General features: G+C 35.5%; 1 protein-coding gene and 2 long non-coding RNA genes across 3 annotated transcripts; 2 read left to right on the top strand and 1 right to left on the bottom strand.

Annotated features, from left to right (window-relative positions):
* The first annotated feature begins 1,029 nt into the window (after positions 1 to 1,029).
* LOC145137404 (actin-depolymerizing factor 7-like) lies at positions 1,030 to 2,490 on the top strand. Its single transcript, XM_079071529.1, has 3 exons — positions 1,030 to 1,135; positions 1,714 to 1,973; positions 2,078 to 2,490. The coding sequence occupies exons 1-3, from the start codon at positions 1,133 to 1,135 to the stop codon at positions 2,226 to 2,228; spliced, it is 414 nt and encodes a 137-aa protein (XP_078927655.1). The 5' UTR covers positions 1,030 to 1,132; the 3' UTR covers positions 2,229 to 2,490.
* A 4,267-nt stretch (positions 2,491 to 6,757) lies between these two features.
* Positions 6,758 to 7,345, top strand: LOC145135827 (uncharacterized). Its single transcript, XR_013720066.1, has 2 exons — positions 6,758 to 6,993; positions 7,131 to 7,345. It is a non-coding gene; the product is annotated as an uncharacterized LOC145135827 (long non-coding RNA).
* A 192-nt stretch (positions 7,346 to 7,537) lies between these two features.
* LOC145135828 (uncharacterized) lies at positions 7,538 to 8,196 on the bottom strand. Its single transcript, XR_013720067.1, has 2 exons — positions 8,060 to 8,196; positions 7,538 to 7,792 (listed from the first exon to the last, which is right to left on the bottom strand). It is a non-coding gene; the product is annotated as an uncharacterized LOC145135828 (long non-coding RNA).
* Between the last annotated feature and the right edge of the window lie 9,445 nt (positions 8,197 to 17,641).

Below are 17,641 nucleotides of genomic sequence, written 5' to 3'. Positions count from 1 at the left end.
AGCTTTACATGAGTTTTAGCCCTAGAGCTCCAGTAAACGCATACATATCAATATTGGTGTTGAGATCTACACCATAAATTCCGAAATTGAAATCAATGATGAGAGAAAGAAATGGAAAACCACCCCTTGCATCTTTATGAGTTTGAAGTCCGGGAATTGATAAAACAAACAGAAAAGAAAGAAAGAAACTAGCGTTTAGATTTTATCATATCTGAAAGATCTCCACTTGGTGTCGATTTGAACAAATTTAAAATGGTCTTCAACCCCTCTTCACTCTGTAACCATGTCGTCAGAGATACTGGCCGGCTCTGCCTCCAATTCGAACAAAGAAGAAAAAAAGAGTCTGACAGTTCTTGATTGAGACCGGAGAAGAAAGAGAGAGTGATCGACGGTTCTTCATTTGGGGTGTCTTGATGCTCGCCAGAAGAGATGAAATCGTTGAGGCGATGTTCCTCGGCAAAAGATGAATCCAATGAAGTGATGGTGGGGTTTAGTAACCTGGAAACGAAGGAGGTAGAAGGAATGTAGAAGGAAAGGGGGAAAAGGAACGGGGAGGCTGGGTAGGGTATTTAATTTTTTTTGAATATAAAATAATTTATGATTAATGTAATAATAAAATATTAAGGGCAATATAGTCATTTTATAGTTGGAAAGGGATACAACGTGCAAATTTAAATTAATGAGGGACGAAGCATGCAGGTATTAAAATAATAAGGGACGCTCCGAGTTAATTTTTGAAAATATAAACTAAACATGTTTTCTGACATGTGCACGAGGGACGAATGACATAATTTACCCAAAACTTTAGGATAGATAATAGATAAAAAAAACATATTACTCATCAAGTTTTATTTAAATAACGTACTTCTAAAATCATATTAAGACACATACAAAGTACAAACTACTTTTTTTTTGTAATTTAAATAAATAAATAAATAAAAATTAGAAGAGGGTGCATGGATGGTGAGGCACAAGAGGCTGAAAGACCATTTCTCCCCCCTTATAACCTCTTCTTCCCCTCAACAGAAATATTAGTTTCATTCGTTTCACCACATTTCCTGGATCTCTCTCCCCTTTCTTCCTCCTTCAACCATTCTGTTCTTCACGTAATCCTCTAATTCCACTATCAATCATGGTACGTATCCATCTCTCGATCTGAATTAATTTCATTATTTCATGTTTTTGTTTTTTCATCTATAGATTATTGATATGCGATCATACGATATGAAAGAATTTATCAATATTGTTCTGAATTACGTCGATCCGATAACCTGTTTCTCCTTCAATCGTGATATCTTAAGCAATGATTTGATATTCATCCACATTACATGATTAATTTCGCTTTCGCTATTGTTTTCTGACGCTGATATCATACAAATTTCTATGAATTCTGTTTTTGTCTACGCATTTCATCACCTCTAAACACAATGCCTGATTTTCGTTTTCATCAACATCAATTACGAGATACATTTCACAATTCGCTCACGTTTTAACACAAAAATCGGTTGATCTGATGAGGTGAATTTGGCTTCTCGATGCCCTATCGTGATTATTCCACTCCGATAACATGAAATTCGCCCTGATTTATTTCAATCATTATTCAGTAACGTGTTTATCCAATCATCAATGCTCTAAACACCGATTGAGATTCATCAAAACCACATATAATTTTGATCTTTCGTTTCTGTTTTTTGCAATTGTTGATTTGGGTAGGCGAACGCCGCTTCTGGTATGGCTGTGCATGATGAATGCAAGCTGAAGTTTCTGGAGTTAAAATCAAAGAGAACTTTCCGATACATCACCTACAAAATCGAAGATCAACAAGTGATGATTGATAAGATCGGTAGTTCTGATGAATCCTATGAAGATTTCACAAACTCTCTCCCTGCTGATGAATGCCGCTATGCTGTCTTTGATTTTGACTTCACCACCGATGAAAATTGCCAGAAAAGCAAAATCTTCTTCATTGCCTGGTAATGATATACACTTCATTAAATCAAATTCTATAATCATTTTGAATGAATTGAAGATGATAATATCTAGAGATGACGTACTGTTTAATTAAAATGAACAACAGGTCGCCTGATACATCAAAGGTGAGAATGAAGATGGTGTATGCAAGCTCGAAGGACAGATTCAAGAGGGAACTTGATGGAATTCAACTTGAATTGCAAGCTACAGATCCTAGTGAGATGAGTATGGACATCATAAAATCACGAGCACTCTAGCTGAATAAGCTTCCTGTTCCTGTTCCTCCATATATGCATCGTGGAGTGGAGGTTCGTACGTCTGATGAGTTTCTTTTACTGCAACTGCATGCATGAACGTGGTCATTTTTTGTTCTCTTTTTTCTTCTTAATTTTTGCTATTAATTTCGTCTGAATGAAAAAGATACTCACATTTAGAGTGTAATGTAACATTACTATGCACTTATATTCGTCATGTTTGAACACAATTTTATTCCTTTACCTAAAAGGAAATTTATTGGCATCCTTCATTTTCTTCAAGGCTCTATGCTTTATATATTACATTTATGGTTGTGTTTGATTGTGCATAACCTAGTTTATCTATTAAGCTTATTGTTTTATATCGTTTGAGCAACTAAATAACAAACTTATAGTTAGCTTTCTAGAAAAATATTTTATATAGGTTATCGACAAGCTCATAGGCCATTTTCCATGTTTTTCAAATATACTTTTATATATATGCTAGTTTTTAATTATATATCTAAATAACTTTTTATATTATTTATTATTATTAGTTTGTTTTTGTCGAACATTATTAATTTATCATCTACCGGTTAACTTATCAAATAAAAATTGGTTTTTCAGTTAAAAACTAATTTTTTAGATAGTTTGCCAAACACACCTAGAGACTTGAGTTATTATTTTTTTTTTTTTACTTGATCATGTGGATAGGTTAAGTATCTAATTTGGGAGTAAATTACATGAATCGTCCCTTGTTCAAGTGTCAAAAAACATGTTTAATCCTTATTTTCAAAATTTAACTAGGATTATCTTTCGTTTGTTTAAAACTTGCACACTTTATCCTTCCGGACATAAAAAGACTATTTTGACATTAATGTTTTCTTTTTTATTTTTCTTTCTTTATTTATCAATTTTTAGATTAAAAAAATAATTAATTAAATATCTCCACCTACCCCTATCCCTTCCCTTTCCCTAGTTACCCTCTTTCTCACTCACTCGACAACCATCGTCAACGTACTCCTCACCATTTTCACCCTCTCTGTCCCCCCCCCCCCCACCCCCTATCTCTCTTGCTAAAAAAATGCAATTTATGGTCTAATTATTCATTGAATCCAGAAAATGAAAACAAAATGTTATAGAGGCTTAAGTTCTACGCTTCGATTTCACTACCTTCACCCACATAGAAAACCACCTCTCCCCTTCTTGTTTGATTCTTTGAATATAAAGTTTTGGTGTGTAATTTCCTTTTCCGATCTTCTTTGTGTGTAGCTTAAGATATGGGGTTCAATTTTGAAAGTGAAACTAAAAAGTTTTTGCCCAGGGTTGTAAGAGATGGTGGGGCGGAATGGGCAACGGCCCAAGGCCTCCAAATTTTTCGGGGCCCATTTTTCATATATCAACTTATATTATTTTAGAAAAAAATACTTTTGGTATTAAGTCGTCGCAAGCATAGGCAAAAAGGGCCTTATATTTTTTATTTTGTCTGGGGCCTCAAATCGGCTTCAATCGCCTTTATTTTTGCCGGCGAAGACGAGCACCAGATTTCGAAGAACAGGCTCTAGAACGACAACCACCACCATCTGTATGATTTTGATTTCAACTTCAAATTCTAGAACCATTTTCGATTTTGATTTCAATTTCTGGAACCAATTTCAATTTTTTATTTTGGTTTGGTTGGGTACTCATTATAAGTGGTTGTTGGCGGTAAAGGTTGGTTCTTAGAGGAGATCCAGACTGGAGAAGAATGGCATTGATGAGATTTAGGCTTTCTGAACCTCCTTTTCTGGTGGCATCGGGAATGATGAGATGTAGCGACGGTAGAGGTTACTGACGATGATCTACTTCGGTGGTGTTTATACAGGAGGGTGGTGATGGTGAAGGAGGTGGTGATGATGGTGTTATGTTTTCATGAAGGTGAAGGTTCGATGAAGTGTTATGGTGTTTATACAGGAGGGTGGCGATGGTGAAGGAGGTGGTGGTGACGGTGTTATGTTTTCATGAAGGTGAAGGTTCCAAGAGGAGTACCCTGATCGGAGAGAGAGAGGGAGAGAGAGAGAGAGAGAGAGAGAGAGAGAGAGAGAGAGAATGGGACGAGGGTTGTGGTATGTCAATGGTTGTGGGCGGTGATCCGACATTTTGATGGTGTTCTAAGAGAAAGAAGAAACATAGTAGGTAGTTGGAGGTGGTCACCAGTGGTTGTTGTCCGGTAGGTTGTGATGAGGATGTTGTATATTTTCAACTGATTTGGGAGGAAAATGGGCGGTAGATATATGGGCTGTAATTTATGCTTTTTTTAATATAAAATGAATTATAAATAAAATAATAAGGGTAGTATATAGTAAAAGATAAAGTGTGTAAATTTAAACCAACGAGGTATGAAGTGTGCAAGTTTAAAACATTCAAGGGACGGTCCGAATTAATTTTTAAAAATTCACTGCTTTGAGGAGTAAAGGATGTTTAATTGTTTATGACAAATTTAAGTTTGGTAAAATTGAAATATATCCGTGATAAGATCTCCTAGTCGTGAAAAATGACCTGAAATCAAAATAAGGGACTAAAAATGTAAAGAAATCAGCTCCACTCAAATGTGATTTGACCTTCAACTTTCATAACTTGTCAAATTATCCCCAATTTCCTTTTACATGTCAAATTGTGTACTTTCATAGGTTGTCATTTTACCCCCTCGTGCTTTATAATTTCTCTTTGTCATTTTTGTTATCAACTAAATTCCTAAAATACAATATTATTCCCTAAAAATCATAATTTAGGACTAGCCGTTTACCCGCGCTAAGCGACGGGTGTGAATAGTTTCTCAAAAATTAATTTCTAGAAATGATTATTTCTTTTGTTCAAATAGACGGAAGATATCTACTTGTTTTACAGGTAGGAAATTTATATTCATTTTAAAAAAGGAAGTTTATATTATTATTTTATATGTAAAGTAGGCTAAAAAATAATTTTAATAGATCCCCGTCTCAGTTATATAATACAATTGATGCTTGATGTTTAATAATTATCTTATCCATAAATTGTTCGAATATGTCGTATAGTTTAAATAAACCAATAACTTATAAGAAATCATATGAAACTAAATCTTTGATATGATTAAAAAAGCATAATATATTGGATAAAGTCATAATAAATATTATACTTGGTCTACCAAAAATAAAATGTAGATATCCGAGATTTACATCTACACTTGGATTAAAACATGCAACCAAATGTTTAAAAAAACATCTATTAAATACTATTACCAACTCAAAGTATTTTGATGATATCTCTGAAATTAACTTTTATGTATAAAGGTATCCAGAAATGCAATTAGAGCAACAAATTAAATAAATGAACAAATCCATACACTTTTGTGGGTAAAAAGAAACTTTATGGTATAAAATAAAGTTGCAAAAATTGCTTCCATCAGAAGAAGACACACATTTCCCATTCCCATAACATATACATCCAAAACAAATAATTATATAAATCTCAAAAACTGCTTCTAACCTTTTTAAATGAACAACCCAAATCCCGAATTATATCTAAAATAGATTTTACCTTTGTTACTGAACATCGAATCTTTGTCATGGTAGTGATGTAAACCTTCTAATAGCAAAATAAACATTTTGGCAAAAAAAGACACCCTGGTTTAAAAAATAAATAAATAAATAAATAAACATAGTTGAGTTAACGCTAAAGGGAAAAAATCTAAATGGTGTGGCTTATATATAATTACACAAATGTTCTAAATTTTCCACTTTTGACCTTACTCCTGTAATCTATGCAACCTAATCTTTACCATTTTTGTATGAAATTCTCACAATGTCCATAGCCGCCAACCTACCAGCTTCTTGTTGAATAAACTCCATGTTATCATAACTCAAAAAAAACATATGTGTGGAATCTTTCACGAAAACAGTTGTTCTTTCAAGTAGTAATCAAGAATTTTAACTTTTAGTACATAATTAAAACACAAGGCACATGTAATTGGGCTCGAGTGGAGGATTAAAATATTGATATCTTGGTTGTGTAGTGTAAACTTTAACATGATACTTAACAAAGTTAACATCCCTTGAATTGAATCAAAAGAACACTTATTTGAGAGACTAAATTACCTTTTTTTAGATCCACTCGATGTTGTATTGTTACCTTTTCGACGCCCAAAAGTAAAATGGATGATGTAATCCTCAGTGGCGAATCTAGAACAAAAAATTACGTGGTTCCTCGTACGGAATTAGATAGATCATTTATATTTTTCAATACGATAAGGTAGTTCCTAATATAAGTTTCTATAATATATTAGAACTTAGGTAGGTCATAGGACCCACCTGAAATACATTTAGCTACGCCCCTAGTAATCCTCTTTCTCAAAGAAGAACAAAATGAATTTAACAACCTCCTATTCTAGTAATTTGAGACTTGCATCAACAGGAAACACCAAAAAATACATGAACAATGAAAACTGTGTACTTTTTGTCCCGTGAAGCACATGACATGAAGTAAAATAAGATTAATAAAAATAAATAAAAAATAATTGATTTTGGTGATATGCCTAATCTTGTTCCTTTATACCTTATCCTCAAAACTACTTATAGACACTTCCTTTTGCAAATTCTTTTCTTTGTCTCAGCTACCTCACCTCCCTCTTCTCTTCTGTTGCTCGTTTCTGCACACCAAATGATCTACAGCTAGTGCTCAAGCAGGGCCACATACACTCAATTCATAATAACATGCACACAACAACACACATATAGGCTTTATATCTCAATACCTCTTTGTGTTCAACTTTCAGGTAAAGTGTTAATATATCTCAATACCTCTTTGTGTTCAACTAAAGCAGATAAGATTTCTTCTCAACAGCCTCTTTACTTTCATTTCTTTTGATTAAAAGATATTTAATTCCATTATGATGTAATTTCTTGCTATTAGTCAGAAAAACATAAAGGCATCCAACTTCCTAGCAACTAAGTTTCTCCAAACCGGAAGAGTCGATCACAAATATAGGCGATGAGTGGTGAATGGCCGTTTGGTTTCTGGCATGAGTTTGTGACCGAACTGAGAGAGAGGATAGGTTAAAATGTAATCAGTGATGACCGATTCATTTGGCTGAAATTGAGGAATACTAATTCATTTTCCCCTTCTTATCTTGATTTTTTCAACAAATTCACCGAGTTCTTACTTATCCTTACGTTGACCGGATTAGATTTTAAAGCATAAAATCATTGTACATGAAGTAATACATGTTGTACCTCTTAATTTTCAAGAAAGAGGCAATATGTTTAATAATATAGTAAAGATATTTGACTTATTAAATTGATTATCAAAACACGCAGGTGTTACATTAAAGGTTTCAATTTTATAACTAGCAGTAATTTCAATGATTTATTTGTTTAAAAAAAAAAAAAAAAAAGTAAAAAACTCAACCATAGTGGCATAGGACATGAACACCCAATTCAGTAGCATCAGAAATCCAATAAGTGTAATCTCTATGAACTTAAGATGTTGAAAAGACAACACTTTTGAGTTTATCACCACAATGCAAAACTGTAGATTCATGGAGAAGCTCCATCTTAGTTGAGGCACACTAAACACTGAAAAACACATGAAAATGCAAGAAAAGCAATGAGATTTGCTTCAAGGAAGATGATCAGAAGTCAGGACAGATGCAAAACGCCAGAATTGAAGCAACTTTCTCAACTGTATAACATCCATCACTGTATAACAAATAGGTTTAGCAATTAATTTGCACTAAACTTAAACAATTTGAAGAATCAAATCCTCTACAGAATCGTTTTATATACCCAAATCCCTAAATCATCAAACAATCAAAGAAATTTGAAGAACCCCAATCTAGTTACCTTATTAGATCATGGATTGGTAATTCGAATTAGTTCCGATTCCCTAAAATCAAGATCCTCCCGATCTCAAAACTCAAGAAAGCATCGATGCATGCATATTGCACCTGTGCCGGATTCAGCCGCCGATTATCCCAATTACTCATCGTAACAGCCTTCCGCTTGCTCATCTCCTTCCGAAGAACCTTTCTCGTCAATTGTTTCAACCCTGCATTCTTAAGCTCCTTCACACGGTACTTCTTCGCAGCAATCAACCTTAAATCAACCGCCGTCGCAACTACAAGGAAGTAATCCTCCGTAAGCTTCTTCACGTCTTCATCGATTCCGACGCCGGTGAAAGTGTAGGAGGGATTTCTGAGGAAGTTACAGAGCGACCAAGGGATAATTGGGGAGTGGAGGATTTGGAAAATCAGGCATCTGTGTCCCAATTGGTGTTTGAAAATGATTTTTAAATGACTTCCTAATTTATTGGTTTTTTTTAAAAGCAAGTAATTTAAAAGGTGTTTGGCAAATAGTAATTTTATAGGAAAAAAAATAGCTTTTTCAAAAAACCATAAATTCTTGGTTTTTTTAAAGAGTCAATAAACACTTTCAAACGCAATCCCAAATACGTCCTTAAAACAACTTAGGCTCTTAAGTATGAACAACATGTCAAGAGCTATTATCACATACAAAAAATGTCACCTCATATATATGTCATTAATGGTGTTATAACACCAATTGAGGAAAATTATAAGGAGGTTAACGAATTTTCAACTTTTGTCACATTTAGTCATTGAATTTTTTTTCTTGCTTGATTTACCCTTGAATTATTTGAAATTGTTCAAATTTCCCCTTGTGACCGGTAACAACCGGTCATAAGGGTAAAATATGAACAGTTTTAAATAATTCAAGGGTAAACCAAACACGAAAAAAAATTCAGTAACTAAATATGAACAGATTTAAAAGTTTGTTATATTTTTAAGTCATTATCCATTTTTGTAATAATTTGTTAGTCTATTTTGCCTACTGGTAGCAATTACTTAGATTAATAATTTTGATTTCAATCACTACGATTTGTTTTGTATTGTGTTTGTAAAAAGTATTACAGAATAGAAGACGTACCACATAATCATGTTTTCGTTCATGACTTTAAATCCTAGTTTATGAGATATGTCACACCCCAAAATCGGAACGGCGGAAACGTTCGGAGGTGGAGGACGTCATGTTTAGTATCACAAGACATGCATCATAGTAATCAAAGTAATAAACAACCATTTCATTAGAATGAAAGTGTTTACAAAGTATGTGGTTCACATATCATAGACTACAAAGTAAATCCCAGTGCGCGTACCTGTCTACTGGTCTCCTGAGAATACAAGTTATTTTGAAAGAGTAGATCAACATTTAAGCTGGTGAGTTCATAAGATTTTAGTGATGTAAGTAAGTTGTAAGAATTTGTAAGAAGTTGTAAGTAAGTTGTGTGTTCTTTTAGAAAAGTTCGCATATTCCTCCAGAAAATCATATATTTCCTGCTTTGATGAAAGATAAGTAAAAATGACTCTACAATCCTTTCTATGCGTACTAAACGGATACAAGTTATATAAAACCCAGAGTAAACAAACAATCGGTTGTGTGTATCTGCCCTAAGCCCATAACCAAACAAGGAACAGGAAATGAGGTGGAAGGCACACATCCCATTGTTTGTTAGATCATCGTTGTATATAACCCTTGCGTATTCACTTGGTGCTCACGGAGTTAATTGTACTAGTTCCTTATATTTGATGAAAAGATTCTTTAAGAAAACCCTTATTTCTTTTAGTAAAAACAAGGTAACCATAGTGGTTCCTTCTATAATCACTTAGTTTATACTGGCTATATATAACCTAATATCGAACAGATAGTTAATTGTGTGAATTTGCCCTAAGCCCACAACCAAACAAGGAACAGGAAATGAGGCGGAAAGCACACATCCAACTACCTATCACGTATTAATTATATATAACCCTGATGTATAAACTAAGGTATTATACAATTAACCACCTAAGGTCCTTTAAGTTATACTGGTTTAATAAAATGGATTAAACCCTTTACTGGTAAGTTTCTAGTTTTGAATATCAAATGGTCTATTTGAAAAATATGTTTTGTACTAGAAAACTGTGCATTGAATTAGTGTCCTATGACCTGACCCATACCTGGTACCCCCTTATGATTACTTGATGTATACGGAACATATATATAACTAAGATCGGAGAGATAGTAGGCTGGGTGAATCTGCTCTAAGCCCACAACCAAACAAGGAACAGGAAATGAAGCGGAAAGCACACATCCTACTACCTGGCGGATCCGATTAATATATATCTCTGATGTATAAACTAAGGAATCATAAAGTTAGCATTATAGGCCCCTTTCTACTGAATGTACTAGACTCGACTGTTCTGTTTGTCGCTTGAAAAGATGTAAGTTTTCCCTGGTTTCTAACTATCTTAACTCGAAAATAGTTTGCATTAACTTTCAAGTGGAACTGTCACAATATGAAAGTAATGGGAAAAATGAAAGTATACATTTGTCTTTTAAATTGACACACTGAAGTACTTGTTCATGTTACTAGTATGTTATGAGTTTTGTATATATTCATTTGTTTTATTTATTAATATTCGGTACTTTGTAGATGTACCCCATATATAACTCCGGTACTTTGTAGATGTACCCCATATATATAAATCATGGCATATTGTAGATGCACCATATATATATATATATATATATATATATATATATATATATATAACCATTATACTACTTTTATTATCACCTTTTGTTTAGAACAATGAGTTAATGATACGTTCCTTTCCTACGTTACCGGGAATCCTTAGTATAATTAATTTAATCATGATTTGTTCTTCTGTTATAGTATCTTAGTATGTTCTCTTTGTATAGTGTATAGTATGTCTCTCTGTTGTATTGTATCTACCTCCCTGTTTCTCTTTATAGTATGATCTCTATGTTATCGTGTATTGTATCTACCTCCCTGATTCTCTTTATAGTATGTTCTAGCATCTAGTATGAACTGAACCCCTATAGTTTACTAGCTTGTTTACTTGAACTGTTATTGAAAAGACTCATTTATCTACTAAGTTATGATTGTACTTTAAAAAACGGAGTTTTATAAACTATAAAGTAACATAACTTAAAAAGAGTTTTTGAAATGTTTTTATCACTTATAAAAGACATAAGTAATCTTTTGAAAGATGTTTATAACAAACATTTACACAATTAAATTGTGTTCAACTTGTATTCCCCCCTTAAAAGCATTTAAAACAGTTTAAAATGTTGATTATAGGGGTATGAACTCACCTTATGTGGGTGATTCAAACGAATATGCGCGTAAGGATGAGAAGTTCCATGAATAAAGTCCCGAGGCACAAACGAGTCCTCAATAAAATATATTGGCATGAATATAGTGTTTAGAAGCAACCACATGCAAGGAAACACCTTTAGGTACTATGAAACACTTGGACCAAGTGTTACAATCACATGTGATTCATCTAAGGGGAGTTTACGACCACACTTGGTGTTCACGGCCCAAGGTGTTTACGGCCAATGGGTTTACGGCCCAATGAGTTTACGGCCGTAAACTCATGATTACATATGTCAAAGGGTGTTTTATGGTCCTATTTAGCATCAAGGAAGTGTGTCTTGACTCATATCTAGCCTTAAGAAGAGCTTATGGCCAACATAGGACCTTAATAAGGGTTTACGGCCAAGGGAGATGCTCCTGGACGTAAACTCTCATTGATCTCGGAAAAAGGTTGTTTTCAAGGGTGAAAGTGAAGAGCTTCTATAGAATAACTGGGTAGCAAGTGTATGAAAGGAATACTCACGATTTTGAAGCCTTAAAAGGGGTTTTCGGCCACCAAGAACAAGTGTGTGTTCTTGGTGAAAGATGAAGATCTTGAATATCTACCCAAAAAAATGATTTTCATGGATGGATTCAAAGGGTGATTCATGATTAAGAAGAATAACAACAACTAGATGGAAGAATCACTTACGTTTTTGAAGATCGGGGATGAAGAACTCGATGATACTTGAGAGAGAATGGAAGTTTCTTGACTTGGAAGTGTGAATAATGAAGAAAAATGAAGGAATGAGAGACTTATAGGCATGATTTTACGGCTGGCAAGAGTTTACAGCCGTAAACTCCTTGTTTGCGGCTGTAAACTCCTTGAGATGGAGTTTTTGGCTTGAATGATGTACAATGAACTCAAACAGATACTTCCTAACACTTTATCCTTTAAGGTACTAGGCTTAAAACGCCCAAACGAACCCTTAAAAGGGCTAAAAGATAGTAGAAACTAGTCTGACACACGGTTGATTTGAATGGCTAGAATTTCAAGGCAAAAATTTCCGGGTTGTCACATCATCCCCCCGTTAGATGGAATTTCATCCCGAAATTAGCTTTCTTAGCAGTACTACTGGGGTTGTGCTCCTCTGATTGGTAGAACACTCACTCGTAGACCTGGGCAACTTTGCCCTAATGTCCCTGATAGGATTCATACTTGGTTCATCTATCATTACTTCGTGTATACAAGTCGTATATAATTAAGATTAGTAAGACTGTCGGATGTGCGACTCTGCCCCAGGTCCACAACCGAACAAGGAACAGGAGATAGGGCGGAAGCACACATACTAAATTTGCGTAATCATAATCATATACCACCCTCACGTATACACTGAATAGTGATAGGTGGGTTGTATTCGTCCTTAGCCTCTATGCTCGAACTTGGTCTGCTGGACGAGTGGTATTTCGTGACGGTCTGTGGAACATACGGCAGAAATGCTTCGGAGGGCAAAGTACTCTTCACACGAGTACTTCGGGGTTTAGAATACTAAGGACAAAACTGAGGTCTGGGTCAGACTGTCGTTACGAATGACGAAGGTTTCGTGAATTTGACGGTCGAGGAGATAGAAACATATGAACTTAGTATGGTGAGGACCACGCCGACTCATGACGAATGATAGAAACGGACTCTTCACTGAACAAAGTTTGGCCGATTTGAAAGAAATGTCTGTTATACGATGATGTACTCCTAGTGTGCTCGACAATGTACTCTTTGTAAACGTTCTAGTGCTTTCTGTTTTCCCCTTGATGTTAACACTTCTACGTATAGTATCGCGATGAGCGAGTACATACAATGAAAGTGCCTTGATAACTAGTGTCGATACTTTATACTACGATCCTCCTCGGTACCACTATGATCGCATGTCATATACAAGTTATGAATAATTAAGATGAATAAGACAGTCGACTGAGTAACTCTGCCCCAAATCCACAACCAAACAAGGAACATGAATTAGGGAGGAATCATTCACTCTAGGTCTGCAAAATCTTAGCTATGCACAACCCTGATGTACATACTCAGCCATCATAGCTTCTCTGAACGGATCTTTTAGTTCTCTTGAATACTGTGATTTGTTTCAATAAGTGAGTTATTATAATTACTTTTAAATGTTGTCCCCAAGTATTAATCATATATAAATATAAATTAATTTTTAAAGTAATGCTTTGATTCGAAAACGTACCGCTGCTCGCTGGCGACTCCGGGGTTGATTCTCCTGCGGTGATCATTAGAATTCGTCCATCCGCTCCTGAGTTCTTTGTTATCGGGCAGTCCCTCTGGTAGTGTCCAGTCTCACCATAGCCATAGCAGGCTTGGTTTTCTTCAGCTCCGGGGACTTGGGAGATCGGTTGAGCCGGTGCCCTGCAGAAACAGACTGTGTGTCCCTTTCTGTGGCAGTTCAGACACTGCATTTCCCGGCATACTCTGGTGTGGTGATAGTTGCACTTTCCACACTTCGGAAGGGTTCCAGCATATCGACTGGCAGGTGCTGGAGTAGCAGGTGTTGTGGCGGCGTACATAGTACTTGTTTGTTTCTCCTGCGGGGTTTCCTGTGTTGTTCGCTTCTTCTTCCTCTTATTCCCCGACTTCTGTTTATAGTCGTCTCCCTTTGATGGCTCGAGAATGGGGACTTCTACAACATGGCGGACTCCATGGTCGATGAGTCGCTGAGCCAGGCGTTTGGCACTATCGAATGTGATTGGGTTAGAAGATAGTACATCTCCTTGGATCGGGGCAGTTAGACCCCATATGTATCTTTCTATCTTCTTGCTCTCAGGGGTAACCATCCCGGGGCATAGTGCTGCTAGGTCGCTAAACCTGTCAGTGTAGGCCACTATGTCTGAGCCGACCATCGTGAGCTCCCATAGTTCTTGTTCCAACTTTTGAACTTCGCCCAACGGGCAGTATTCTTCCAGCATTAACTCTTTTAGGTTTTCCCAACCTATTGAGTTAGCCACTGATAGGCTCAGTGACTTAACATGGATGCTCCACCATGTAAGGGCTCTGTCGGAGAAGGTTCAGGCAGCAAACTTCACTTTGCTCCCTTCTGGGCACGAACAGATTTCAAAGACCGAATCTGTTTTCTCAAACCATCGCATCAGAGCGATGACTCCACCATTTCCATTAAAGGAATTGGGTTTGCAGTTCATGAATTCCTTGTACGAACACTCCCTTGGGTGTCCGTGAGAATCTACGGGGTTGGCTAAGTGGGTACCGCTACCAGATCCGAAGGTACCACTTTTGTCGAAGTGAGCTAGGGCAGTTGCCGTTGTAGAGGATATCGCTGCTTGGAGAGCAGCATGATCGAATTGTGGCGTTGGAGTTGGAGTTATCGGAGTAGCGAGCCTGTTTGATCTGCGAGGAGGCATCTTTGCTAAAAGAATACAAAGATGAGATGGAATAAGTCTATAGCAGTGGATAGAAGCCAAAAGCTGAAAGACATGGTTATCCTAGCTCTGCGTGTATCTGGTCCTGACTTCCACAGGGTTCTGGAACAATTCATAAAAGATTCTATACCAAATAAACTTTATGAATTAGAAGTGGCTATCCTCGAATGAATATATGTGACCTGAATAACTGTTACCAGTTGCATGTAAAGAAAATAATCCTAACACATAATGTGAACAGTGTTTCCACTAACTCATTAAGTTCTACAAGATTATTATTTATTAGTGTGACGCATAAGACGTTTTGGTTACTTCGGTTGATCCTTCTTTGAAAACTTCTCATGAACTTGCTCTTGTTCCTCCTTGACTCTTCTGTTGAATGCTATGAGAAAGTGGTTACATCTATCTGGGTTTGTCGTGCGAGAATGGAAGTGACTAAAGAATCTATGAGATTAAGTGAAACATTATGGGGTGATCCTTACAGAGTCCTTCTATAATTGCACAATGTATACAAGTTGTATATAATTTAAGATTAAATAGACCTTCGAATAAGTGATCCTACTCCAAAACCACAACCAAACAAGGAACAGGTAGTGAAGCGTAGATCACAAATTCTAAGTCTATAAAATCTCAATTATATAAAACCTTGGGAGTATACATTGCAAGATTATAGACCTATCCGTAAGGGTCTTTTAAGTTATCACATAAGTTATTTATATAGTGCCTAAAATACTCCTATAATATTTTAATGTGATGTACTTGGTATGTTTTAAACTTGTTGTCGTGTTATAGTTTCATAAAATACTCCCATAGTATCTTATCCTTATGTTCTGATCTAGAATTCCCTTGAATATAGTTAGGTAAGTTTTAAGACTATTGCAACACCACATCACTCCCAAACACATGTCAGTCACATATCGAATGAATATAGTTGATCAGGCTATATTGATCCTAGCTATGATTACATAACTGTCCAGGTTTGACCACAATGTTCAACCTTTAAATATTTCTGTTCTGTTCTTCTTGTGATACTTGTTCTAGTATGTATATATGTATAAGCACGTATGTATACTTTTATAAGGTATCGTTATATATTTAAAATATATTATTATCCAGAGCACTTCGGCCCCATTGTATTTGTAGTTGTATATCTTTTATCGGTTGATATACTTAGTTCACTATAAACAATGCTCTGATACCAATCTGTCACACCCCAAAACCGGAACGGCGGAAACGTTCGGGGGTGGAGGACGTCATGTTTAGTATCACAAGACATGCATCATAGTAATCAAAGTAATAAACAACCATTTCATTATAAAGAAAGTGTTTACAAAGTATGTGGTTCACATATCATAGACTACAAAGTAAATCCCAGTGCGCGTACCTGTCTACTGGTCTCCTGAGAATACAAGTTATTTTGAAAGAGTAGATCAACATTTAAGCTGGTGAGTTCATAAGATTTTAGTGATGTAAGTAAGTTGTAAGAATTTGTAAGAAGTTGTAAGTAAGTTGTGTGTTCTTTTAGAAAAGTTCGCATATTCCTCTAGAAAATCATATATTTCCTGCTTTGATGAAAGATAAGTAAAAATGACTCTACAATCCTTTCTATGCGTACTAAACGGATACAAGTTATATAAAACCCAGAGTAAACAAACAATCGGTTGTGTGTATCTGCCCTAAGCCCACAACCAAACAAGGAACATGAAATGAGGTGGAAGGCACACATCCCATTGTTTGTTAGATCATCGTTGTATATAACCCTTGCGTATTCACTTGGTGCTCACGGAGTTAATTGTACTAGTTCCTTATATTTGATGAAAAGATTCTTTAAGAAAACCCTTATTTCTTTTAGTAAAAACAAGGTAACCATAGTGGTTCCTTCTATAATCACTTAGTTTATACTAGCTATATATAATCTAATATCGAACAGATAGTTAATTGTGTGAATTTGCCCTAAGCCCACAACCAAACAAGGAACAGGAAATGAGGCGGAAAGCACACATCCAACTACCTATCGGGTATTAATTATATATAATCCTGATGTATAAACTAAGGTATTATAGAATTAACCACCTAAGGTCCTTTAAGTTATATTGGTTTAATAAAATGAATTAAACCCTTTACTGGTAAGTTTCTAATTTTGAATATCAAACGGTCTATTTTAAAAGTATGTTTTGTACTAGAAAACTGTGCATTGAATTAGTGTCCTATGACCTGACCCATACCTGGTACCCCCTTATGATTACTTGATGTATACGGAACATATATATAACTAAGATCGGAGAGATAGTAGGTTGGGTGAATCTGCTCTAAGCCCACAACCAAACAAGGAACAAGAAATGAAGCGGAAAGCACACATCCTACTACCTGGCAGATCCGATTAATATATATCTCTGATGTATAAACTAAGGAATCATAAAGTTAGCATTATAGGCCCCTTTCTACTGAATGTACTAGACTCGACTGTTCTGTTTGTCGCTTGAAAAGATGTAAGTTTTCCCTAGTTTCTAACTATCTTAACTCGAAAATAGTTTGCATTAACTTTCAAGTGGAACTGTCACAATATGAAAGTAATGGGAAAAATGAAAGTATACAGTTGTCTTTTAAATTGACATACTGAAGTACTTGTTCATGTTACTAGTATGTTATGAGTTTTGTATATATTCCTTTGTTTTATTTATTAATATCCGGTACTTTGTAGATGTACCCCTTTATAAATAAATCCAGTACTTTGTAAATGTACCCATATATAACTCTGATACTTTGTAGATGTACCCCATATATATAAATCATGGCATATTGTAGATGCACCACATATA

The sequence above is a fragment of the Lactuca virosa genome, chromosome 9 (assembly GCF_052849685.1).
Source record: "Lactuca virosa cultivar CGN04683 chromosome 9, Lactuca_virosa_CGN04683_v6, whole genome shotgun sequence".
Classification (NCBI taxonomy): Eukaryota; Viridiplantae; Streptophyta; class Magnoliopsida; order Asterales; family Asteraceae; genus Lactuca; species Lactuca virosa.
This window is presented reverse-complemented; position numbering and strand designations above follow the sequence as displayed.